The 25,915-nt window shown below is 43.8% G+C and overlaps 1 protein-coding gene, 1 long non-coding RNA gene and 2 pseudogenes across 2 annotated transcripts in view; 3 read left to right on the plus strand and 1 right to left on the minus strand.

Moving 5' to 3' along the window:
* SRPK1 (SRSF protein kinase 1) overlaps positions 1-13,162 on the minus strand; it is a 79,339-nt gene extending 66,177 nt beyond the window's left edge. The window contains 2 exon segments of the mRNA XM_042986202.1: positions 12,466-12,988; positions 12,991-13,162. Of these exon segments, the coding sequence (XP_042842136.1) occupies positions 12,466-12,988; positions 12,991-13,066 (599 nt within the window). The 5' untranslated portion in view covers positions 13,067-13,162.
* A 166-nt stretch (positions 13,163-13,328) lies between these two features.
* Positions 13,329-18,819, plus strand: LOC122238372. Its single transcript, XR_006217280.1, has 3 exons — positions 13,329-13,463; positions 18,234-18,346; positions 18,568-18,819. It is a non-coding gene; the product is annotated as an uncharacterized LOC122238372 (long non-coding RNA).
* A 334-nt stretch (positions 18,820-19,153) lies between these two features.
* LOC102968772 lies at positions 19,154-22,410 on the plus strand (annotated as a pseudogene).
* Positions 22,411-24,066: 1,656 nt separating this feature from the next.
* On the plus strand, positions 24,067-24,543 carry LOC122238373 (annotated as a pseudogene).
* Positions 24,544-25,915: the final 1,372 nt, after the last annotated feature.

A 25,915-nucleotide genomic window follows, 5' to 3' on the forward strand; every position in this document is an offset into this window, starting at 1 on the left:
CGTTTCTAGGCACTGGAAATGCAGCCATGAGCAAAAAGAAAAAAAAAAAAATAGCTCAGAGTCTTTCTTTATCATGTTTATATTTGAGCAGGAGGTTAACAAAAAAATAGCCCTAAATATCTGAATCTACCTGGTTCTTGAGTTTCTGTTGGTGAACAGCTAATGCTGGGACAGCAAAATCCTATTCTCAAGATCTCTAAGGTAGACACGTGTTCTATAATGTCAGGCTATGAGAAGGGCTATGAAGAAAAATGAAGGTAAGGGGACAACAATACATAGACATCATTTTAAATAAGAGTTGTGACCTTTGAGTAAAGAGGTGAGAGATACTGGAATTTACTCTGGAATGTTTCAAAAAAAGTGAAATCCAGAAGAACAGATTTGAGGATGATGTGTTTGGGGTCTTAGAAATAATTTAGCTCTGGCTTCAAAAAACAAACTAGAAGCCTCTGGGTGGCTCAGTCGATTGAGTATGACTACTGATTTTGGCTCAGGTCATGATCCCAGGGTCGTGGGATCAAGCCCTGTGTTGGGCTCCGTGCTGAGTGTGCAGCTTGCTTTAGATTCTCTCGCTCTAAAATAAATAATTTAAAAAAGGCAAACTAAAAGCGGATGAGAGAAAGCACCCTAGCAACTCTAGTTTGCTTACTTGTAAACTTTAGTCTTCATTTCTTTCGACTGTGGAAAATAAAAAATTGTAGGATCTCCTAGTGCAGAGAATTGTCTTCCAGGGACTGTGTTATGGGTTGAACTGTATCCCCCCAAAACAGATACACTGGAGTCCCAGCCTCTATATCTCAGAATGTGACTTTATTTGGGGATAGGATCTTTATACAGGTAAACAAGTTAAGATGAAGTCATTAGAATGAGACCTAATCCGTAGGACTAGTGTCTTTATAAAAAGGGAAAATTTGGACACACATAGAGACACACACAGAGGGAAGATGATGCATAGACACAGAGAGAAAACAGCCATCTTCAAAATAAGGACAGAGGCCTGAAAAAGATCCTTACCTCTGAGCCCTCAGATGGAACTAAGCCTGTTCACACCTTGATTTCAGACTTGTAGCCTCCAGAACTGTGAGACAATAAATTTCTGTGGGTTTAGCCACCCAGTTTGTGGCACTGTTACAGTAACCCTAGAAAACCAATACAGACTGAGAGAAGATCTATTTGCATACTCATCTCCCTTAAGATCAAAAGCCTGTTGGGGCACCTGGATGGCTCAGTTTGTTAAGTGTCCAACTCTTGGTTCTGGCTCAGGTCAGGATCTCACAGTCCGGCTCTGCAATGAGTGTGGAGCCTGCTGGATTCTTTCTCTCTCTCGCTGCCCCTCCTCCACTTGCTCTCTCAAAATAAATAAACTTAAAAAAAAAAAAACAAAAAAAAAAGGTCACAGGGGTTCCTGAGTGGCTTAGGTGGTTAAGCATCTGATTCTTGGTTTTGGCTCAGGTCATGATCTCGTGGTTTCAAGCCCTGCACTGGGCTCTGTGCTGGCAGCACCCATCCTGCTTGGGATTCTCGGTCTCCTCTTCTCTGCTCCTCTCTCACTCATGCTGTCTCTTTCTCAAAATAAGTAAACTTAAAAAAAAAAATCATAAACCTCTTATAGGGTAGAGCTGATATTGCTTGAAATCATCTTTGCATCTCTTTTGAAGTATCTGATCTAATGCAAAAACTTAATAAGATACTATTTTAAGTTCCGGCACCTAAACACAGTAGCGCTTAATAAGTACTCAAATTCTCCCACTACTTTTCCATATATATTTTTCCTGACAAGCATTTCTTTGTTCTGCAAATTGACAAGCTAAAGTTAATTTCTGAGACACACTGGAATTGGCCCTATCAAAATAAAAATTTGAGTGTCTAAGTTTATTAGGTGTTAATTAAATATAAACCGTTCTTTATCTTTAGGCAACTATACTCCAAATTAAACTTTATATAGACCCCAACAGAGGAAATACTGACAAGTTAAAACCATTAGTTTGATGCATGAGTAATAATAAAAAATGTCACATAAAAGTCAAAGGTGGGGCACCTGAGTGGCTCAGTAGGTTAAGCGTCTGACTTCGGCTCAGGTCATAATCTCATGGTTCATGAGTTCGAGACCTGCCATCAGGCTCTGTGCTGACAGCTCAGGGCCTGGAGCCTGCTTCGATTCTGTGTCTCCCTCTCTCTCTGTTCCTCTCCCACTCATGCCACATCTGTCTCTCTCTCTCAAAAATAGATAAACATTAAAAAAAAATTAAAGGAAAAGTCAAAGGTAAATCCATCTAAGGAAGAATGCATGAGGAAGGAAGTAACCACCAAAGCACTTTACTCTAGCTCAGCACTAGGCTAGGCACTCACACGCAATTTCACCCTCAGAATCTCACCATCTACAGATAAGGCAAGTCAGACTCAGGAAGTCAAACGACATTGCCCAAGTTCACCCACCAGTGGCGTTGGAGGCAAATTGGAACCTGGGGCTGTGTGATTCAGAAAGACAAGCTCTTTTTGCTAAGGAGCATAGAAGCATGTATCTATATTAACCTTCCACCTTAGAAACATGAGCACAAGTTACCTAATTTAATCATATTATATTGTTAATACTAGCAACGAAAAATGCAAAATACAGTTCCTGTTAAATCTATTCTCAAAGTCATAGGTAGTTACAGAAGAGAAAAGGAGTATCAAGGGAGCTTGCCACCAAGCTCATGTGTAAAAACAAGCTGACATCTTTGATCAAACTCCTAGGTTGAAAGGACATTCAAGAACCTTCTCAAGCTGGAGCCGCACTATATACAATTAAGAGCAAAGCGAATAAGATACAGTTGCCATAAATTACATTTATAATCAGTTACAAAATAAGGCTACCTTAGGTCAAGAAACAAGAGTTCACAAAATCACACCCAGAAGTATTGGCAACCTTTTAAAAAACGACTAGCCACTCAGTACAAAGAATTTAGAACCTGAGTAAATTAAATATACAAAGGTCATCAACGTGACTCATGGTACACCAAACTTCATGGCACTGATGTTTGTTCACCACGGTAGGTGACACTTCTCATCTGGTAGTTAAAATATCTATTACATGTTCTCAAAGTTTGTGATAAGCTACCCTAAAATACCCATCCATGTTGTTCAAGGCATTTAAGCCACCAATACATTTATTACCCAATAGCAACAAATTACCCCTGGCCTCAGTCTTCATCTATATAACTGAAGGCATGTCATGGTACAAATGAACGTGCTTTTTATTTATCTAGCTCCTGCCAACTGACTTTTGTGTCCAGTGCCACTATACTTCTCTGAAAATGAATAAAGTGTGTTTAATTTATTTTGTGGCTTCTGATAATTTCTGAAGTCATTCTTTGTCGAAGCAGTTGAAAAACTGTATACTCTGGTCTTCATAGCTGATCTCACGGGTTTTTTCAAACTCTCAAAGTTAATTCTCCAGTAAGAGGTACACAGAACCACAGGGCTCTTCCACAACTGTGCTTACGATAACTTTAGGAAAGGTGCCTAAGATTGTGATCCTGAAATTCCATTTCCCATTGAAAAGCTTCTTAGAGAAAGGGCTATTTTCTGGTCTGGGGCAGAAAACGTACAAGATAAATCTGGACAAACTGCCATACTAAATAGCAAAAAAGCTATCAAAGATGCCTCAGATTGAATCAAATGGACTTTGGGGCTGGGCCATCGTGAAGGGACTCCAACTGGCCAAAGACAGGACAATCGATAAAAATAATAACAACTACACGTTCTACAAAATGCATGAATGTTGAAAACATCATGCTAAGTTAAAGAAACCAGTCACAAAAGACCACTTATTGTAGGATTCCATTTATACAAAATGTCCAGACTAGGCAAATCCAGAGACACAAAGTAGATTAGTCACTGCCTAGGGTTGGAGGTGGTGTACTATGGGGGTAATGAGGAGTGATAGCTAATGGGTAAAGGGTTTCTTTTGGGGTGACAGAAATGTTTCAAACTTATTAGATTATGGTGATGGCTGCACAACTCTGTGAGCATACTAAAAACCACTGAGTTGTACACGTTTAACAGGTGAATTTCATGGTATGTAAATTATAATTCCAGAAAACTGTAGGGGGGGGGGGAGCCCAACTACAATGGATTGAACCACAAATATGTTTACAGCTATGAGCTCATACTAAAATTAACCTTAACTGGTCATTTTGGAGGATGCTAGGACTCTAACTCATTAATGAAATTTGGAAAGTACAAGTATTTATCCTGTGTCTTATATATAAAGTGTCTCTAGGGGTAACACCAAAGAAATGAGGTAAAGTTCCTTTTTATAGAACTATATAATTAGTAAGTTAAAGAACTGAATATTACCATTTTGCAACACTAAATAAAATAAATGGATCTAGGCAATGCTCAGTGGCCGCTAACATCACAAAAAATTAACCAGTCAGTAGGTGCCTCCTGGTCAAAGTATACAATGCCACTTACGAAGCAGTCAAACAAAAACAGATTTGCAAGGAAAATAACCCATGAATAACATATAGATAAAAAGACCAGAGACTATTCAAACAGCAATATAATGACCTTATAAGTCCTGATTCAAACAAACTTAAAATTAGCAAGGAAATCTGAACCCTGATTGGGTATTTGCTATTATGGACTTGTTTCAAAATATTTTAAGCGTGGGGGCGCCTGGGTGGCTCAGCTGGTTAAGCGTATGGCTACTGATTTCAGCTCGGGTCTTGATTTCCAGCCCCACATCAGGCTCTGTGCTGAGTGTGGAGCCTGCTTGGGATTCTCTCTCCCTCTGCCCCTATACCCCTCTCCCCCACTCACAGGCTCTCTCTCTCTCTCTCTCAAAAAAAATAAATAATAATAATAATAATTTTTTTGAGTGTTATATTAGTACTGTAGCTATGTTTTGAAAATTAAGAGTCCATATTTTAGGGGCACCTGGGTAGCTCAGCTGGTTGAGCACCCATCTTCGGATCAGGTCATGAGCTCATGGTTCGTGACTTTGAGCCCCACATTGGGCTCACTGCTGTCAGCCCAGAGCCCCTTTTAGATTGTCTGTCACCTTCTCTCTGTGCCCCTCCCCCACTCATGCGCATGCGCGCACTCTCTCTCTCAAAAATTAAAAAAAAAAAAAAAAAAAGAGTCCATATTTTACAAAATGATATGATGTCTGAGGTTTGCTTTAAAGTAAGATGGGTGGGGGGCACCCGGGTGGCACAGTTCATTGAGGATTCAACTCTTGACTTCCACTCAGGTCATGATCCCAAGGTTGTAGGATCTAGCCCCACACTGGGCTCCACGATGAGCATGGAGCCTGCTTAACATTCTCTCTCTCTCTCTCTGCCCCTCTCCATTGCTCACACTCTCACAATCTCTAAAATAAAAACATAAAAATTAAAAAAAGATGGAGTAGAGCAGAAAAAGAAGATAAAGATGAAACATGAACCATAGTTAGTAACTGATGAAGTTGAGATGGATGCACAAAAGTTTATTTTGCAGGGCACCTGGGTGGCTCAGTCAGTTAAGCATCCGACTCTTGATTTTGGCTCAGGTTATGATCTTGAGGTTCACGGGATCCAGCCCACGTCACTGCACTGACAGCACTAAGCCTGCTTGGGATTCTCTCTCTCCCCCTCTCGTTGTCCCTCCCCTACTCGTGCTCTCTCTTTCTCTCAAAATAGACATTTTTTAAAAAGTTTATCTTGCTACTTTCTTTTTTGGATATATTTGAAATTTTCCACAAGAAACCTTTTTTAAAAAATTTCTTTATTTACTTAGAGAGAGGCAGAGAGAGAGTCCCAAGCAGGCTCCGTGCTGTCAGCATGGAGCCTCACTCAGGGCCTGATCTCAGAAACCGTGAATTCCTGACGTGAGCCAAATCAAGAGTCGGACACATAACTGACAGCCACGCAGGCACCACCACAATTAAACTTTTAAAAAGACAACAATGCTGCCAATGCCATACATCACTGGAATTACTCCATTTCACAGATTCAAACACAAATAGGTTTCCTACCATTCCCACATCTCTGAAATCAAGACAGCATCTTATAGCGAATGGTGTATCAGTTTAACTGGTAGTGGTTTTTTTTTTTTTGAGTGGCATATAAAATGGTGTAATTTAAAACTGATTGTGTCCCAAATTCAATGAAAAAAATGTACAAGATTATAAATATATCTGCTTATTTATCTCTTAGCTAAATCATTATTTGCATCATACTAGAAAGGAAGAGTTCAAAAAAATCTCTTGACTATCTCCATTTTCTTACTTGCTTGGGATTAATTCAGTTACAGTGAGAGAATCATTAAAATGATACTTTAGCCAATATAAAAATAAAATTAGTCTGCAAACTAGCATTCGTGATAGAGAAGATCTGGGAAGTATCGAGCAAAAAGTCTAAGTATGACGGGGGCGGGGGGGGGGGGAACACTGCCTCATTTATCTTGCCAGGTCTAAAAATTATAATAAAAACTAAGTCTAGTTGACCAGCCCATCTTTTCTTCATTTTTAATAAAGGAGTTCCTAAGCACCCACCACCACTTCGGCATTTGCATAAGTTGCTGGTTTCAAGTAATCTAAAGAACATAGTAATTTGGCAAGCCTCTGGGCCTCACTGCAGCAGAAAGACTAATGTAAACAAAATTTACTAACGTATATAAACTTATCGAGGAAGAAAAGAGAAGAAACTATTTCTGACAACCACAATTCTAGAAATGTAATTTTGCAAGCACGTACTTTAATGGAGTGACAATTAAAAATAATACCTTTTTAAGATGACAACTCACATTGAAAATTTCAAAGATAAAAAGCAAAGAAAAAGATGGATTGGGCACATTTTTTAAAAAATCAATAAATGAAATTAGAAAGGCTAATAACCCGAGAAATGTAAATTTGCCACATGACAAAAAGTGTATTTCTTTTTTATTTTTTAAATGTTTGTTTACTTTTGGGAGAGACAGAGCTTGAGTGGGAAACAGGCAGAGAGTGGGGCACAGAGGATCCAAAGCAGGCTCTACACTGATAGCAGCAGGGAGCCCCATGTGGGGTTTTGAACTCAAACCATGCAATCAGAAGCCAGATGCTTAACCAACTGAGCCACCCAGGGGCTCCGACAAAAGGTATATTCTTAATAAATAGTTCTTAAGATTAAGAAAATGATCAATAATCCATACAAAAATGGGTGAAAGATAGGAGCTGGTCAATAAATACATCCCACAAATGGTCAACCTGACCGGTAACAAAAGAAATTAAAACAAGATACTTATAGATTACCAAACTTGGGCAACATTTTCAAGTAACAATGCCCCAGTTCTGGTGGCCAAGTAGGATGTGCAAAAGTATTCCCACTTCCAACATTCTGCCTGGAGCAGTCCTCCTTCATTCACCTCCTTCAAGTGTCACCTCGATGCAGCTTCAATCACCCTATTTAAAACCGCACCCTCACCCCCACTCCTCAAATTCCCCTTATCTTCCTCTATTTTTCCAACTTATGGTCTTAACATACTACGCAATTTACTTATGTGCATTGTTTATTCTGTCTCCAATCCCCATGAAAATAAAGTTCCCAAGGACAAAGATGTTTTTCTTTCACAGGGATGGAAAACTGCTTGGGATATAGGAGGTCTGCAAAAATTGTTTGTTTAATGAATAGGAAAATTAAACTAGTTAATTCCTTTAAAAAAATTTTTTTTTAATGTTTATTTTTGAGAAAGAGACAGAGTGTGAGAGGGGGAGGGACAGAGAGGGAGGCACAGAATCTGAAGCCGGCTCCAGGCTCTGCGCTATTAGCACAGAGCCCAAGGCGGGACTCAAACCCATGAACCGTGAGATCATGACCTGAGCCGAGTCCAACGCTTAACTGACTGACTGAGCCACCCATGCGCCCCTAAATTAGTTAATTCCTAATTAAACTAGTAAATGTCTCTGGAGAAAATTTTGTTGACAATATGAATTTAAAAACCTTTAAAATGTACATAACCAGTAATATCCCTCCTAAGAATTTATCCTAAGTAAATAATCACTGACGTGAACAATGGCTATCCAAAAGACCCTTCATCTTTGCTATGAAGTGTGAAAAACTTGAACCAATGTATACTGGAACCTTTAAAAGCAAGTGGAATATTTAATGCTATGAAAAACATTCATGATAAGGTTAGCTGGGGAAAAGTATACCCAATGATTCCATTTTTGTCTTAACTAAAATAAATTATGATATACCCGTTTAACAGAATGCTATCTAGATGAAGCTACTCACTGTGTCCTGATACTGAACCACTTCTAGGCCTTAGTGGAAAAGGCAGACCTTAAAAAAATAGTAAGGTTATGCTATAAGGAACTGATACAGAATCAATTTCCAAGGTACGTTGGTAAGTACAAAAAGCATCCAAAACCATTTAACTTAAAAAAATTGTTTCAAGTTCATGTACTGTACTGTATAAAAATGTTAGAAATTTTCAACTATCGGGGCACCTGGGCGACTCAGTCAGTTGAGCATCCGACTTTGGCTCAGGTCATGATCTGAACTGTTAGTTCAAGCACCACATCAGGCTCACTGCTGTCCGTGCAGAGCCTGCCATGGATCCTCTGTCCCCTTCTCTCTCTGCCCCTCCCTTGTTCACGCTCGCTCTCTCAAAAATAAAAAAAAAAGAAATTTTCAACTATCTTTTCTTCTGAATTTTCAATATAATCAGATATTTTGGAAAATTAGGAAATAAAGCCATCTCTCCTCTCCTTTGACTTCACAGATTGGTGAGTACTAACATGAACAAAATCACTTCTCCAGCTCAAACTGTTTTACTACCAAACTTATACTAAACCCAGTTCTTTAACTGCAAGTAAGTAAAAATTACTGTCCAAAGTAATTTCCTAAGCTAAGTAATTATTAGATATGAATACCATTCTGGAAGTATGTTCCATAGAAGTAATGGGAAAAATAGGACACCTGGGTGGCTTAGTTGGTTAAGCGTCCAACTTCAGCTTAGGCCATGATCTCGAGGTACGTGAGTTTGAGCCCCGCGTCAGGCTCTGTGTTGACAGCTCAGAGCCTGGAGCCTGTTTCAGATTCTGTGTCTCCCTCTCTCTTTGCCCCTCCCCTGCTCACGCTCTGTCTCTCTCTCAAAAATAAAGATTAAAAAAAATTTTTATTTGATTAAAAAAAATAATATGAAGAACAAACATTAACTGTGTTAAATTGTAAGAGCTATGACAAACGGATAAAGGCACACACCTATTGGTATATATATTGAAAACAGAATGACCAAAGGAAGATAGAGAATTACATCCTTTTGGAGACATAGCCAGGGGGCTCTGAAAGGGTACTTAAACTTTAACCCAGGCATCCTGTGGTACCTTATACAGAAGCCTTAGTTTGCTCAGTTTCTACCTTGTTTGTCCTCAGACACATCAGAAGGAACTGTCACTTGGAGACAGCAGTGGTTAGTACCAGGGCTTTGGGGTATGTCGGACCCGGGGTTGAATACTAGCTTTACAATTTTCTGTGGAAGTAATCTGGAAAAATCTCAATTTCCTTATCTGTAAAGTGAAACAGTTTATCATCAACTAGTTAATTTTAGTAAATAGGAATACAGTGTCTGAAAAAGTGAAGTGGAGACAAAATTCTTCAAATAAGACAACTGAAAACCCCCAAGGTCAAATCTTTCAGCACAGTGAAAGAGCCCAAAGGAAACAAATACTGAATAGCACTGCGCTGGAAGGCAGGGGCCCTGGATTCCAGTTTTGTCCTTGCTACAACCAGCTACAGCTCCATGGACATGATTTTTCATGTATGTAGGTTCTAGTTTTAAGATCTACAAAATCAGGGGACTGAAATCCTTTCCACCTGTACCCCGCCATGACTAAATTACTAAGACGTTACTTACAGTTTTACTTTTCATTTAAATGCTTGGTTTTTCTAACTTCTCGGTTGTCATCATGACTAAGCCAAGACCATTTCCTTAACTAACTCATCCAAGGTCAAACTGCTAAAAAGTGGCAAAATCACAATTCAAACCAGATCTGACTCACTTGGGAGACCAAATTCTATGGCATGCTTCTTCTTTAGACCTTCTTCCTGACTAATCTGGTAACCAGCAGCTTGCCTTTGCAAAAGGACTGGAAGTCCAGAGTGCAGTCAGGGGTCATGGAACAGAGTCAAGTTACCTGAGTCAGGTGGGGCTTGAACTTCTGACACAGTATTCTAACCAAGTTAATTAGACATTTCAGCTACTTAAAAGGAGGCTGGAGAAACAAAAAAAGAAAGGTAAAATTGTCAAGAGAAACCATTAACTGAAGACAAAAATAAAGCACCTCTGAAACTGCAAGTAAATGAAGGTCATTCATTTATATAAAACTTCAGGAATTAACAGTTGTACAAAATGAAATATTCCGTAAAATAACTGCTAGATTATCTGTACTACTCGCTTGCTTTTGTGCAAGTGTGAAAATAATGGACACAAATTACCTAACAGTGAATGAAGGAGTAACAGAGAATCCAAAGCACATATATTCGGCTTTAGAAATAAAGAATATGGTTTAAATAGATAATCCAAAGTAATGATTATCTGGTACCAAAAACAGATGATGAGGTGTCTGGCTCGCTCAGTTGGTAGAGCATGCAACTTTTGATCTCAGGGTCATGAGTTCAAGCCCCACATGGGGTGTGGCGCCTACTTTAAAAATACATATATATATGATCACCTTTATATATTTTCCTCCCAAGTTACAGGTTGATTCAGGTTAATACAAAATAATTTCCATGTGGAGAGACCAAGACAGATCACTTCTCAACAATACAGTGAACAGTAAAATTACCATCTCTTTACATCAGCAGAAAATACGTTTTATAGCACATTCCTATCAGCTCCACAGGGAATAATAAAACTAAGGCACATACAAAAAAAGAGTAACACTTAAATTCCCACTGCAGACAAGAACCAGGTTAGCTCCTCGGCTGTTTCCATTAAACCAATGTGGGATTACGAACTGGTTCTGAGGGGCGCCTGAGTGGCTCAGTCCGTTGGGCATCTGACTTCCGCTCACGTCATGATCTCACGGTTGGTGAGTTCAAGCCCCACTTCAGGCTCTGTGCTGACAGCTCAAAGCCTGGAGCCTGTTTCAGATTCTGTGTCTCCCTCTCTCTCTGCCCCTCCCCTTCTTGTGCTCTCTCAAAAATAAACAAAAAAACATTTTTTCTTTAATAAATAAGTAAAAACTGGTTTTGGAACAACCCATATGTGGATAATCACGAGGCAAACACAGGGAGATAAACTCACATTTAAATATGTTTGGTTACCAAGCACTTTATAAAATAAAAAATTTCATGAGACAGTTAACAGAAATGGAGCAAGAGGTGAGGTCACCTACCACTTTAGCTCTATTGCTATAAGCCATTATGTGTCATGCTCAAACATCAGGTAGTCACCAAAACCACACACACACACACACACACACACACACACACGCATCTGATAATATCATTCAGAAAGGTAACCTAGGAAAACCTCAGAAATGCTCGTTTTCTCAGCTCAAGAAGGAGACCGTATACAACTCCACACAACATCAAGGAAATGGAAGAGTGTCCGGAAAATGATGCACTGTTCTGTAAAGGCAATTTGCAAGCCACTGCAATTAAACGTGAGAACAAGATAAAAGTTCTCTAGACTAAGCCTCACTTTGCAGAAGCCCTCTACTGGGCGTTCCTAAGATGCGACCAACTTTTGTGTTTCCCACAGCAGCGCTTAAAACCACGGTTATGCATCCTGCTGGTAAAACCCGGACATGTGGCACTTCACACACCAAACCAGAATCCCCAAGAGCGTTGGCTAAAGAACTTGCCCGTCACTAGCGTGAGGCCCACTCCACAAGGCATCTGCATTCAGCGCGAGGGCTGGAGGTTTTGAGAGAAGAAACAGAAACGCAGTGGTCTGCCTGCCACGGCGAGGAAGGCGACGCTCCGTGCGGGCTCAGGAAGTTGCCCGACCAGGGGGAAAGCTCCATGCCCTCCTCTATGAAAGCGAGCGGGTGGCTGGCAGACCAAAATGCGGAAAATTCACTTAAGAACTCCCTGACGGCCTACCGTGCAGACGTAGGAGTCAAGTTTAAGACTCGGGGAAGCAGGTGGGGGAGAGGCCAGAGTTCACAAACAGATAATGATCTACCAGCTCCGTCGGGAGGCCCAGACCCGGGGGGTGGGGGGTGGGGGGGGAAGGGGGGTGGGTCGTGCCTCCTCTCTGGAGTTGGGGAGCTGACGGACCGGACGGGCTCTGGTCCTCCTCCAACAGCCCTTTCCAGCGGGCCTGGCCCTCGGCAACATCAGCTCCGCTCCGCATGGCTCACGGAGTGCGACCCTCCAAGGCCACTCCGCGACCATGTGGCTGGGGCCGCAGGGCGCCCAAACCCGGCGCACGTTCAAGAGGTGAAACCAGAGGAGAGGAGGTGCGGGAGGAAATCCAAAGAATGGGATGTCGGGGTACAAGACTCACTTCCTCTGGGCTTTGTCCTTCTTGGCCTTGGTCCTTTTCTTTCGGGCCTGGAGCGCAAGCACTGCAGGAGAGAGGGATGGATGAAGGGCGAATGTGGAGTAAAGGAGGCGACCAAGGTGAGGGTGGAGACCCAGCAGGGGCGCGAGGCCCGGGTGCGGGGCCTGGCCGAGGGGCGGCTCCGGGACGAGCGCCGCGGCTTCGGCGAGGCGGCCGGCCGAGCGGCGGGCGGCCGGCGGGGCGCAGAGCTGCGCCCGGGCGGGGTGCGCCGGCGGGGGCTCGGGTCGGGTCAGGGGGCCGGCGGGCGGGGGTCCGCCTCGCCGGCCGCGGGCCGGGCCCTGCAGCGGCCCCAAGGCGCGGGCCGGCCTGGCGGGGAACAAGGGGCGATGACTGCCGGTGCGGAAGGACGCCTGGGCTGAGGGGCGCGGACCCGCAGCCCAGAGGCGGGGGGTGAAGGGCGGCGCCACCACAGTGGGGGGGCGCCGCACGCCCGGGGACCGGACTGCGGCGAATAGGCAAAGCTCCGACGCGGACCCGGGCCTCGCCCCGCCGGCCGTTGCCCCTCGTGGCGGAGGCCGCTCCACCGCTCACCTTTCCGCTCCATGGCGAGACCGGTAACCGCCAGGCGCCTGCGCACTCGAGTGGCGGCGACTCCCGCTCCCGCCGCGGCCCAAAACCAAGCCCGCGCACACCCCGCCCCCCAGTTCCCGCCCCGCCCCCGCCCCACGACGGCGCGCGCCTGCGCGTTGAGCGCGGAGCCTACCACCTGCTCTCGAGAAGGGGGGGCGGCGGTAAAGAATCGGGGGCTGGAAGAAGGAAAGAACGCCGAGTGTGAATGCTACAGAGGTGTTCAAGAACCAGGCTTGGAAGCCTGGCGGGCTCAGGTTCGTTCCATTTGCGGGGAGGTTGCCCTTTAGCAGAGGAGGAGACCGTGGCCTTGAGGGTTCCCTGCGTGCTGCGTCAGTGCTCTGCAGCCTACTGGAGTCCGCCTCAGTTTCCTGGTCTGTAAAATGGATTTAATTAGGCGTGTCCTAGTTCCTCCCCTGAGCTCTTGTGAGGATCAATTGAGATACTATAGAAAGAGAATGGGGGGCCGGGGGGAAAGATGACAAGTGAGAAAGAAAAGAAAAGTGGGGCAACACAAAAGAAAGACTGGAAGGACGAAACCCGTGAGCCTATCCTCACTTTAAAAGTGAAAACTTTAAAAGTGAATTTTCTTTTAAAATTTCACGTTTAAATGAAGGCTGTAAAGGAAGGAAGGGGGAGAATAAAGACAATGTTTTCTCATCTTACCACTATCATCTTTTCAGTACGTGATAAATATAGTTGTCGTATAGGATTTTATACTTTTCTAGGTGCATTATGTCTCATTTGATATTTATGACAACTTAAAAGCAAAATGTTACCTCCACTATACAAAGAAACAAAAAGCTGGAAAGGATGCGTATTTATTAAATCTTGGTGCCTCGATGCAATGATTCAATCATCAAACCCGTTTTGTAAAGCAAGGTTAGCAAAAATTTTCTGTAAAGGACCATATAGGAAACATTAAGGCTTGTGGGCATAAGCTCTCTTTCTCAGCTACTCAATTCTGCCACTGGAGCTCAAAAGGAAAATGGAAAATAAGGGCTGTGTTCCAATAAAGCTTTACTTAACGGTTCCTGAAATTTGCATTTCATGTCATGAAATATTCTTCTTCTGTTGATCTTCTTCCAACTATTTCAATCATTCTTGGCTCAGGTCTTAGTTTGCCAACTTCTGTTGTGAAGTACTACAACTGGACAGGGCGGAAGCTCTGGAGACCGTTGCCCTAAAAGAAATTAGACTATAGTGGGGAAGACAGACAAGTAATTAATTGAGAAAGGAAGATGAAAATGGGATAGTGCTGCACAAGTGAAGCATGGGGGCTTGGGTGGGATTTTGCTGAGCAAAGTAAATAATTACATCCAGCCAGGGAGGAGGCAGCTCTTGGACTGGGTCTTGGGAAATGGGTAGGGTTTCCATAGGTGGAGAAGGAGATGTTAGGCATTCCTGAATGAGAAAATCAGTTGAGCAAAAAAGGACCGATTTGGAAATGGGTGGGGGCTGGGACTGGTAATGACTGAAGTGGATCAAGTGGGATGCGAGGCCAGAAATGCCGGTTTGCCAAATTTGAAATTTAGATAATTAATATCTGTTGCATGGAACCTGAATGATAGCATTTCTGGACATATTGCAAAAGAGGACAGCACCTGTTGGCCAAGGAAAACTTCTTCCCAATTTGCTCGCCACTCTGCTTAGGAACAGAAGGAGAGTTGGGTCAGAGAGTGACACCCTGGAGTCTGAGGATTCTGCTAGGGCAGCAAAACCTCATGTGATTTAGAAAAGACGGGAGAGCTGTGGTAGCTGACGAAAAGTTCCAGAATCGGGAAAGTACCCTCCACCAGAGAGTTAGGTCTGTGAGGCTAGGGACCCTGTTTGGATTTTCCTTGATGTATCCTCAGTGCCTAGAACAGTGTCCAGCCCTCAGTAGGTGCTCAGGTGTTTGTCTAATCAAAGAATAAATGATGTGCAGTGTATGAGAAAGTTCTGGACGAGAGAGAGAAAACACTGAGAAGAACAACATGAAGCTGTGCTAACACCCAAATGGGTTCCTGCAGATTCATCAAAAAGGGAATAAGTTTAACTTGGCATGAGAGTGATCATTGCTTCTTTCTTTGCTCTAAGAGCTTACCAACTGTTTAATAATGCATTTGAGAATTTTTCCAGAGTCCATGTCAAAGTTCACTGGATTGAGTTCCCTGAATTGACCATTCCTTCCTTTTTTCATTTGGGCTCCCCATTCCCTCCGTCTCACCCCCACTTTCACAGGGCTTGTTCTATCCTGGACTTCACCCTTCCTCTTCAAGTGGTGGCCACTCTTGCATACATACTCCCACAACTGTTTTTCTCAAGTTCTTTTAAAAGTAGAATTATTCAGAGAACGTGAACTGTTCAGGAGTAGTGTCAGAATTTAATTTCTGAAATGATCCCATTCTCCATGAGCTAATTTCTTAAGACTGCCCTGGAGTCTTCCCTAACGCTTGCGCGTTTTGAAATTTGTTCACCCAAACTTTAGTTTCAGACACACTTTGGTTACCACAAACTCTTACACTTTGTCCAAAGTTTTGATCTGAATTAAATCCCAAGTATCATTTCTCTGTATGGCTTCCCCTTTGTCTTGTAAGATGAAATGGACAACAGAAGAAACTGAAAATACATCAGATGCTGGGAGCCTGGGTGGCTCAGTTGGTTGAGTGTCTGACTCTTGATTTTGACTCAGGTCATGATCCCAGGGTCATGGGATCGAGCCTCGGGTGGAGCCTGCTTGAGATTCTCTCTCTGTGTCCCTCTGTCTCTCTATCTCTCCCTCTGCCCCTCTCTGCTGCTCATGCTCTTTCTCTCTCTCTCAAATTAAAAAAAAAAAATTAAAAAAGAATACATCACATGCTCTATTTTGGAGATTCCCAATAGATGTCTACATAATTGGAGAACCCCAATAGAATTTTACATAGTTTTGTAAAGTATATTGGGAAAACATATTCTAGACTTGAGTTTCAGCAAACACAAGGCATGTTCAACACTTAGTTGAAGAGGACTGGATGAAAGGACTGAGGTGTGGATAGGGTTAAGGGAAACCGACGAGGGATGGTGAGGCATCCAGGGAGTAGCAATAGTGGGAGTCTTTACCACCCCCAGGCCCGAAGGGACAGGGGGTGGAGGTGTTACCAGAACCCAATAATAGCTTGTATTAGTCTGCTTAGGGTTGATATAACAAAGGACCACAAACTGGGTGGCTTAATCCACAGAGAATTTATTGTCTCACAGTTCTGGAGGCTAGAAATCCAGGTATCAGGAGGGATGGTTCCTTCTGGGGACTGTGAGGGAAGGATCTGTCCTCTTTCCTTGGCTTGTACATGACTGTATCTCCGTATCTCTTTATATTTTCTTCTATGTGTGTCTCGATCTGTGTCCAGATTTCCCCTTTTCATAAGAACATCAGTCGTACTGGACCAGGACTCATCCTAATGATCTCCTTTAACTTGATGACCTCTGTAAAGACCCTATCTCCAAATAAGGTCATTTTCTGAGGTACTGGGGGTTAAGACTCCAATATATCTTTTTTTTGGGGGGGCGGGGGGCACAATTCAACCCATATCAGAATTGTAGTGATAAGAAAGAAGTGCCTGACAGCAGCTGTGTCCCTTGATAAAAGGACAAAGCCATTGCCCAGCAGGGATTTAAATACCCCACTTCTTTCCTTCTCATCCTCTCAGGCTAGTGCCTCCCATTGACTGAACCCACTTCAAGTTAGAAGGCAAGGGTGCCTGGGTGATGCAGTCCATGCAAGCCAGCTGCCCAGGACACAGAGAGGGTGGAGACGGGTGGAGGGTTAATCTGGAGGGACAACAGAATATCCAGCACAGCCCGTCTGGGCAGTCTATAGGATACACCCAAGGTGGCTAGCATTTTTTAAGCCAGTAAGTCAGCCTTTTGGGCTCCCTGGTCCCTGGAGAGGCTTGAGAACAAAAGCTGCTTGGAGATAGCCCCCTTTCTGGCTTTGTTTGTTTTTTTCTTTCTATAAAAGCTTAAGCTTCACAAGGGAATTGTGTTGGAGTGAAGGGTTGGGGAGACTAGGGGGAGGAGATGAAAGAATAAAAGGCTTGGCTTGGTGAGATGGGAAACTACGTAAGTTCTCTGAGGTCTTAGTGTCTGTGTCATTTTGGATGCTCTGCCCACCGCAGGAAAGTTAGGGGAAACAGGAGATTCTCTGGCAATGAGGAGGTTACAGAGATCGGTGGTTCCAGAGGCAGCTAGAGCCCTTGCCCTGCTCCCTGGAAGTGCTCCAGGGAGACAGCAAGGTGTTGCAAACTGACCTAAGATGATCATGTCCAACTCGGCCTTCTTTTTTTTGTTGGTTACAGTAGCTGCCAGAGAAGTCCGAAGTGGCGAGGGGTTGCCTGCTTCACATCCTTACTCCCAGAATATGTAAAGAAAACGTTGCAGTCTAAAATCTGCCACAACCACACACACACACACACATACACACACACACACACACACACACACACACACCATTTATTAAACACTCATTAGCAGGCAGGCACAAAACAGCTCCTATGACTATATAGCTTCTTTGAGGTCTCTCTGTCCTTTTGGATGCTCTGGCCACGGCATGAATCAAAGCTTTACTCAGGGTGGGGCAACGGTGTCACAGAGGGAGGACTCTGTCTCCCACATGGGAGGCATCAGAGAACCAGAGAGGGAGTCTGCTTTCAACTTCGTTATGCTGTTCCAATCCTGATCAACCCCAGAGGTGACATCAGAAGCAGGTTTCCTCTCACGAGGTGAGCTGATGTCAATTTGTGTAATCATTGTCATTTTAAAAAGCTGTCGTTGGCGGGATTCGTGGTAATCGATTACCCTGAACCCTTGGTCGAAGCCATCTTCTGACTAGGATGTTCGCAAACCACCCCTGGCAGAGGAATTGCAGATTACAGTACAAGCTGCCCCAGGGGGTAACTATGAGTAGTGCCTACAAGTGTCATTTTGTCTTTGCCCAAAGTTTTAATATGCCCCAAGTATTTTCTTTTGAAAGGGTGGGTTCATTTCTTGAAAAATGCCAATTAAAGAAGAAGGAAGAAACATGGGAGTCCAACACCAGAGGAACGATTCAGAAAGTTTTACAGCACCTCCCCTCCAGGTGAGTTGCCAAAACAGGGATACATCGAATCCTCTCTATGGTTCTGTAGGTACCAGAAGCCCCCAGGAGGCTGCCGGCCAGGCAAAGATGCTCTGCTATACTAAATACGTTCCAGGGGCCATGCAGACTTGGACAATAAAAATAACGGACTGAAGATCGGAAGTATGCACCCTATTTTCTGAGCAGTGCCTAAACCTCCCAAGCTCTTATGTGACCCTAGGGAGAGGAAGCCCATAATGACAGGGATTTAATTTCTCCAGTCTGGCAATCTCAGGGGCAGAGCGAAGGCAGTGTAGGCAATACACAGCAATGGTTTACACACTCGAATTCTGGAATCGACCTGCTGTGCCATGTTGAACCCATCTTGCTTTTCCTTCTCGCAGGTACTTGCCGCCATGCTCACCCTTCGTGACGAATTTATTGAGCGCCCGCCCGCAGGCCAGGGCCGTGAGAAGCAGAGAAGGAAAACACCAACTCCTTGCCCTATAGGACTTAATAGCTAACTCATATAATAATTACTGTTTACTAGACACTGTTGTCGCTCAGCTGTCAAACAACACTACCAAATCGGTGCTATTATCAGCATCTCTGGCAGATGAAGAAACTGAGGCATAACCAAGGCCACCCAGAGCGCCCAGGTGGCTCAGCCTTTAAGCATCTGACTTCGGCTCAGGTCACGAACTCACAGTTTGTGAGTTCACGCGGAGTGAGTTTGAGCCCCGCATCAGGTGGAATACAAGGCCCACTTCAGGTGAGGCCCAGCTTTCCCTGCCCCCCCCCCCTTTCTCTCTCTCTGTCCCTCACTCACTTGCGCCCTCTAAATAAATAAATAAATAGATACATAAATAAATAAATAAATAACCAAGGCCATCCAAAGTAGTAAGAGGCAGGGTTTTGAATCTGGGCTGTCAGGTTCCTGAATCCACACTGTTGGCCGCAAACCATATCGCCTATCTAGTTTAGTGAGGGATGGACAGGTAAATAAATAATTCACATAGAGCACAATGGTCGAAGCACGAAGTACCATGGCAGCACAAAATTAGACCCTGACAGCTCAGGATCTGAGGAGGGATGGGGAGAGAGGTATCTCCTGAATGAGATGACACCTGGACAGCGCTGGAAAGCATGAATCGGTGCCAGCTGGGAACAGAAGAGAGGGGAGAGAACTCTGGCCACATAAGCAGGGTATTGGGGAGTGGGGGCGGGGCCTAAACACCGCAGCGTCACCAGAGAATAAAATGCCAGGGGGGAGGTGGGACACAGTTTGCTCGACAAATGTTTGTTGGGCCTCTTATATGTGCAGGACTGTGCTTATTGCCGAGGGTATAGCAGGGACAGGGTGTCCAAGGAGCCTGAACTTGAGCTTTCGAACATTTTGCTCCCCTAACTTACTAAAATAGCTCTTTAAGACTACCCCCATGCGAAACATTCAACACACTGGAAAAGGAAGGGAACTTCCTCAATCTGATAAAGGGCATCTCTGAAAACCCCCACAGCTAACATCGTATTTAATGGGGAGAGACTGAATGCCTTCCCTCTAAGGTCAGGAATAAGACAGGGATGTCCACTCTTCCCACTTCTCTTCAGTATTGAACCGGAGGTTCCAGCTAGAGTCACTAGGCAAGAAGATTAAATAAAAGCAAACAAACTGGAAAGGAAATTGACACTTTACAATAAAAGTGTTACAGGGGCACCTGGGTGGCTCGGTTGGTTGGGCGTCTGACTCTTGATTTTGGCTCGGGTCAAGATCTCATGGTAGTGGGATCCAGCCCCCGCCTCATCAGGCTCCGCGCGGAGGGTGGAGCTTGCTTGGGATTCTCTCCCTCTCACTGCCCCCTCTCACTGCGCGTGCTTTCTCAAAATAAATAAACATTTTTAAAAATAAAAGTGTTACATCAGCTTTGAATGCCATCCAGCGGAATTTAAATACTACAGCAGTTTGGTGGCCACCATCATCCATTTATATGTAAATAAAGTAAAACGACTTTGTTAACTACAAGAAACGCTACATTATTCCTTTTTCTCCTTGAATTTGCGTTTTTATTCCATTGTACTCTTGCAGAAGTTTATCCTCAAGTAGTATAATTTTATGCCTGAAAGTTCTTATTGATCACCCTATGATACTTCTTTACCACAGAAATGTGCATTTACACTGAAATTCAATTTTTAAAGACATTTCCTGTGATCGTAGTCTTCTAAAAACTTTCTACCTATTATTACAAGGATTTTTATTGCAGGATTAATCAAAATAATGTACAGCATCATTTTTTGATAAATGAAGTCTTGTTGCAAATACTACCTCAGTAGAAGGGAGGTGATTTTTCTCAACAGGTCCTGCGTCGTTCTGTTCCTATTTTTTTTTTTTTTTTTGGTAATGGCCAAGACAATTGGCTTGTATAAAACAAGTAGATGGGAATAAAAAGAGTTTTGCCATCAGCAATGTAATTCTCGGAGTTCTTTTGCAACTTCTTCCAAAGAATTTGCCAAAAATCATGCAGTAACCATCACCAAAGCTTGTTTTAATGACCCATCAACTGACAATTCCAGGAGGCGCTCATTGAATTTTATCAAAACCAAATAATTTGAAACTATCTGGCTTGCGGGCGCCTGGGTGGCTCAGTTGGTTAAGCGTCTGGCTTCAGCTCAGGTTGTGATCTCACAGCTCATGGGTTCAAGCTCCGCATTGCGCTCTGTGCTGACAGCTCAGAGCTGACCTGGAGCCTGCTTCGGATTCTGTGTCTCCCTCTCTCTCCGCCCCTCCCCTGCTCACATTGTCTCTCTCTCAAAAATAAATAAGCATTAAAAAAAACTTTTTTAATTACCTGATTTGCATAAAGATGTGCTACCTGGTCATTAAAGTTGTTTACTTTCTCAATCCAGACACCAGTATTTCAATATATATACATGTGTGTGTGTGTGTGTGTTTAATATTTATTTTTGAGAGAGAGAGACAGAGCACAAGTGGGAGAGGGGCAGAGAGAAAGACACAACACACACAGAATCAGAAGCAGGGTCCAGACTCTGAGATGTTAGCACAGAGCCCGGCACAGGGCTCAAACTCATGGCCCATGAGATCATGACCTGAGCTGAAGTCAGAGAGTTAACCGACTGAGCCACCCAGGTGCCCCAGACACCAGTATTTCAATATGTCCCTTTGTTTGGACCCCTGAAAGGAAGTCAGTCTGTGGGACAAAGGTTGCAAGAACTGTGGGCTTGTGTTTTCCCACGAGAACTTACAACAAGTAGTTAAAGCCCTTCTTTTCTAAAAAAGAAAAATACACCTGTCTGAATCAAGCCTTTTAATACACCTTTCTAAATCCTGAAAATGCCCTTTTCCTATTTAGCTCCAAAATGGCATTTGATTACATAAGCATTCAGCCCCTGTGAAACCACATTCAACATTTTTTTTTTTGATACATTTGATCCATATTTGGCTTCTATAGAGGATAAAGAAGATAAGCTTAGAAAAAGAAGGTGGCTTAGTATTGCAGAAGGTTGACACCCCTCCTAATACACAAATACATCCATTGAAGCCACCGCACAGGCTAGTTGGTTATATTAAGTGGGACCGAAGTTAGCTGCTGGAATGCCTGAAATAAGTGGGGACGGTTTTGCCATTTCACAAGCTAGTTGTGACACAGAAGAGGACACAACCACCCTGTGTTTGCAGTCACGTAGGCAGAAGCAACGTCAGGTATCTGGAGATAGCTATCCACAGATTGGTTACATCCACTGCCTCCTGTCTAATTTTTTTCTGATTACAGGGAATCCCCGTTGCTGGAGAGTGTTCCAAAGCAGACGCCCTTTTTTAAAAAAAAAATTATTTTTGAGACAGAGTACAAGCAGGGGAGGGGCAGGAGAGAGAGAGAGAGAGAGAGAGAGAGAGAGAGAGAGAGAGAATCCAAAGCAGGCTCCAGGCTCTGAGCTATCAGCACACAGCCCAACACGGGGCTCGAACCCACGAACTGTGAGATCATGACCTGAGCTGAATTTGGACACTCAACCGACTGAGCCACCCAGGTGCCCCGGAAACCCTTCCTGAAGGGAAAGCTGCATTTTTGCTCAGGGGCTCTGGGCAAAAGGACTCCCTCTTCTCCGTGAGCTTCCAAGGCTACAGCAGATCCCTTCATGCCCAGATTGAACACTGGAACCCCAACTTTGATTTTGATGTTCACGCCCTGTGTCTATTTCACTCCTCCGCTGTTAACAGGATTTTTGGAACATGAAAAAGACCCCAGTTCTTACATGTATTTCGAGCCATTGCTTACGATATCACTAAATAGGACTTTGCCTTTTAGCCTCCAACATATCTGCCACGCAGTAATGTGCAGAAACACTACATGTGATGGAACTGATGGGCTCCCTTTACCGTCAATGTCACGGGATTGTTTTTTTTTTTTTTTAAAGAGTATCATTATAAATGAAAGGTTGAGAGTTCCTTGCTTAGAACAAGAACCAGTCAAGGCAAAGTAAACTCTCCTGTTCCCAAAGGGCATTAACTAGATCTGCTTTTACGTGCATCGGACACATGTCCATGTGAGGCAAGCACACATGTCTATGTTAGGCTTGGTCAGTACAGTGTACAAGCTTAGCGTTAGTACCTGTCAGATGTGATCTGCTGTTACTTAGGTAAGTGCGGTGCCTATTGAGACAACAGAGGATAGAGCTACAGGTGTTCAGTAAGGCTACAGAAACATCTTGCCGATTTAACAGATTGGTTTTTAATATCTGCGGTAACTGAGTGACGCAACTCTGGGGCACTTGCTATAAAGAATTCTATTTCTGGGGCACCTGGGTGGCTCAGTTGGCTGAGTGGCCGACTTCGGCTCAGCTCACGATCTCGAGGTCCGTGAGCTCGAGCCCTGCGTCGGGCTCTGTGCTGGCAGCTGGGAGCCTGGAGCCTGCTGGGATTCTGAGTCTCCCTCTCTCTCTGCCCCTCCCCCACTTGCCCTCTATCTCTCTCTGTCTCTCAAAATTAAATAAATGTTAAAAAAAATTTTAAAAATAATTCTATTTCTTATTGAAGAGTGAATTATTTATATTGGGTGAGTGTTTCAACAGTATGACTAATTTTTTTTTAATGCTTATTTTTGAGCCGGACAGAGTGCGAGCTGGGGAAGGGCAGAGAGAGAGTGACACACAGAATCCCAGACAGGCTCCAGGCTCTGAGCTGTCAGCACAGAGCCCGATGTGGGGCTCAAACCCACAAACCGTGAGATCATGACCTGAGTTGAAGTTGGATGCTTAACCGACTGAGCCACCCAGGCACCCCGAGTATGGCTAATTTTTAAGTTATTTTTTTAAAAAGAATTTCTCTATAACCTTCCAAAAGCAGTGGTACTTGTAGTTACATAAAGTAGGCTTTGGAAGTCCGAAAAATAAAGACTGCTTTCCTTTTAGGAAAAAAAAATGCAATTTTCTGGCCACAAGGGCATAGTACAGTTCACTTAAGTGTTGATATAGTTTATATTCAGTCTCCTTGTCTCTTCTGCAAAAGGTTAAGTGAACTGTTAAGTAAACTGGTTTTCTAAATAACACTCGTCAAAATTTCAGATTTATAAAGTTGGTAGTAAAGGTTTTTTTTTTTTTAATGTTAATTAATTTTTTTAAGAGAGAGAGAGACAGAGTGCGAGCAGGGGAGGGGCAGAGGGAGAAGACGACACGATCTGAAGCAGGCTCCAGGCTCTGAGCTGTAGGCCCAGAGCCTGGCGCGGGGCTTGTATTCACGACGGTGAGATCATCCCCTGAGCCAAGGTCTGACGCTCGACCGACTGAGCCCCCCAGGTGCCCCAAGTTGGTAGTAGAATTTTATTTAAAGCCCTTAGCTACTAATAGTTCAATGAGTGCCTTAACTTAAAACAGACGTTTCAGGCCGTCCAGCCATGGTCAACCCCACAGTGGCGTTCTTTGACATTGGCGGTGACAGCGAGCCGTGGGGCCGCATCTCTGTTCCAAAGATAGCAGAGAACTTTAGTGCTCCGAGCACTGGGGAGCAAGGCTTTGATTATAAAGGCTCCTGCCTTCACAGGCTTATTCCGGGATTTATGTGCCAGGGTGGTGACTTCACGTGCTGTAATGGCACTGGCCGTGAGTCCATCTATGGGGAGAAATTTGATGATGAGAATTTCACCCGTGAAGCACACGGGTCCTGGCATCTTGTCCATGGCAAGTACTGGACCCAAACAAACGCTTCCCAGTTCTTCATCTGCGTTGCCAACGCTGAGCGATTGGGTGATGGGCTTGTGGTCTTGGACAAGGTGAGAGAGGGCAGGAATATCCAGGAAGCCACGGAACACTTCGGCTCCAGGCATGGCAAGGCCAGCAAGAAGATCGTCATTGCAAACTGTGGACAAATCTAATAAATTTGACTTGTGTTTTTGTCTTCGCTGTAAGACTATTCCTTCTGTAGCCGGGAGCTACCCCGTTGTCCCCATCTGCTCGAAATACCCTTTAATCTTTGTGTTCTCACTGCAGTTCTGTGGGACCCATATTTTCCTTACCCTCCTCTGAGTCTAGCTGGATTGCAGAGTTAAGTTTATGGCTATGAAATAAACACCAAACAAGAACAACAACCCGCACTCCCTCTACCCCAAACTAAAAAACAGACATTTGGAACAGCTGTTGCAATGTAATCCTGTGTGTGACTTTTTAAACATTTTTTTTTAATGTGTGTTTATTTTTGAGAGAGAGAGTGAGTGGAGGAGGGGCAGAGAGAGAAAGAATCTGAAGCAGGCTCCACGCTGCCAGTGCAAAGGCCGACATGGGGCTTGAACCCGTGAACCGTGAGATCATGACCTGAGCAGCAGTTGGATGCTCAACCGACTGAGACACCCAGGTGCCCCCTGTGTGTGACTTTTAAGTTGACGTGTGTAAGTCTAATCATTGATTCCCATGCCGAGTTCCTAGTCCCATGATAGTTTTGTGAACCAAGAAGAAAGTGAGACTAGACACTGCCCAGACAAATCAGATAATAGTAACTCCAGTGGCTGCTGATGTTGAAGTAATTGTTAAACTGTAATTAATAATTCGGAGGGCGGTATTTCTCTCTTTGTTGTAAACCCTAATAGCCAAGTTGCTTAAGTACAATTTATCGAGTTTCAGGGCAGTTACTTTTTAATGGAGAATCTGAAACCTAAATTGCAGATTTTTTTTTTAATTTTTTTTTTAACGTTTATTTATTTTTGAGACAGAGAGAGACAGAACATGAACGGGGGAGGGTCAGAGAGAGAGGGAGACACAGAATCTGAAACAGGCTCCAGGCTCTGAGCAGTCAGCACAGAGCCCGACGCGGGGCTCGAACTCACGGACCGTGAGGTCGTGACCTGAGCCGAAGTCGGACGCTCAAACAACTGAGCCACCCAGGCGCCCCCTAAATTGCAGATTTAAAAGGGACTGTTCAACCATTGTATCTGTAAATAAGTTTATTTGCACCTTTTTGTCACTCAGAATAGTACGAGATACTACTTGAGTGAGCTATCGGGAAGTAATATCAAGTTTTAGTGTTTGCTTCGTAGTATTGAACTGAATTTACAGTTCTATCCTAGACATTTTTCACTAAGGTGGTCGAATCCATTCACAAGAATGGATTCTTTCACAAGAATGGAGTCTTTTTGTTAATGTGCTCAGAACCACTGGCGAGTGTCCCTGAGTTTCCTGACCGGTGCTGCAGAATGTTAGTTTACATCCCTCTGGCTATGGGCAAGGCTACAAAAGAAAAACAGCAATAATTGT

The sequence above is a fragment of the Panthera tigris genome, chromosome B2, assembly GCF_018350195.1.
Source record: "Panthera tigris isolate Pti1 chromosome B2, P.tigris_Pti1_mat1.1, whole genome shotgun sequence".
Taxonomy (NCBI): domain Eukaryota; kingdom Metazoa; phylum Chordata; class Mammalia; order Carnivora; family Felidae; genus Panthera; species Panthera tigris.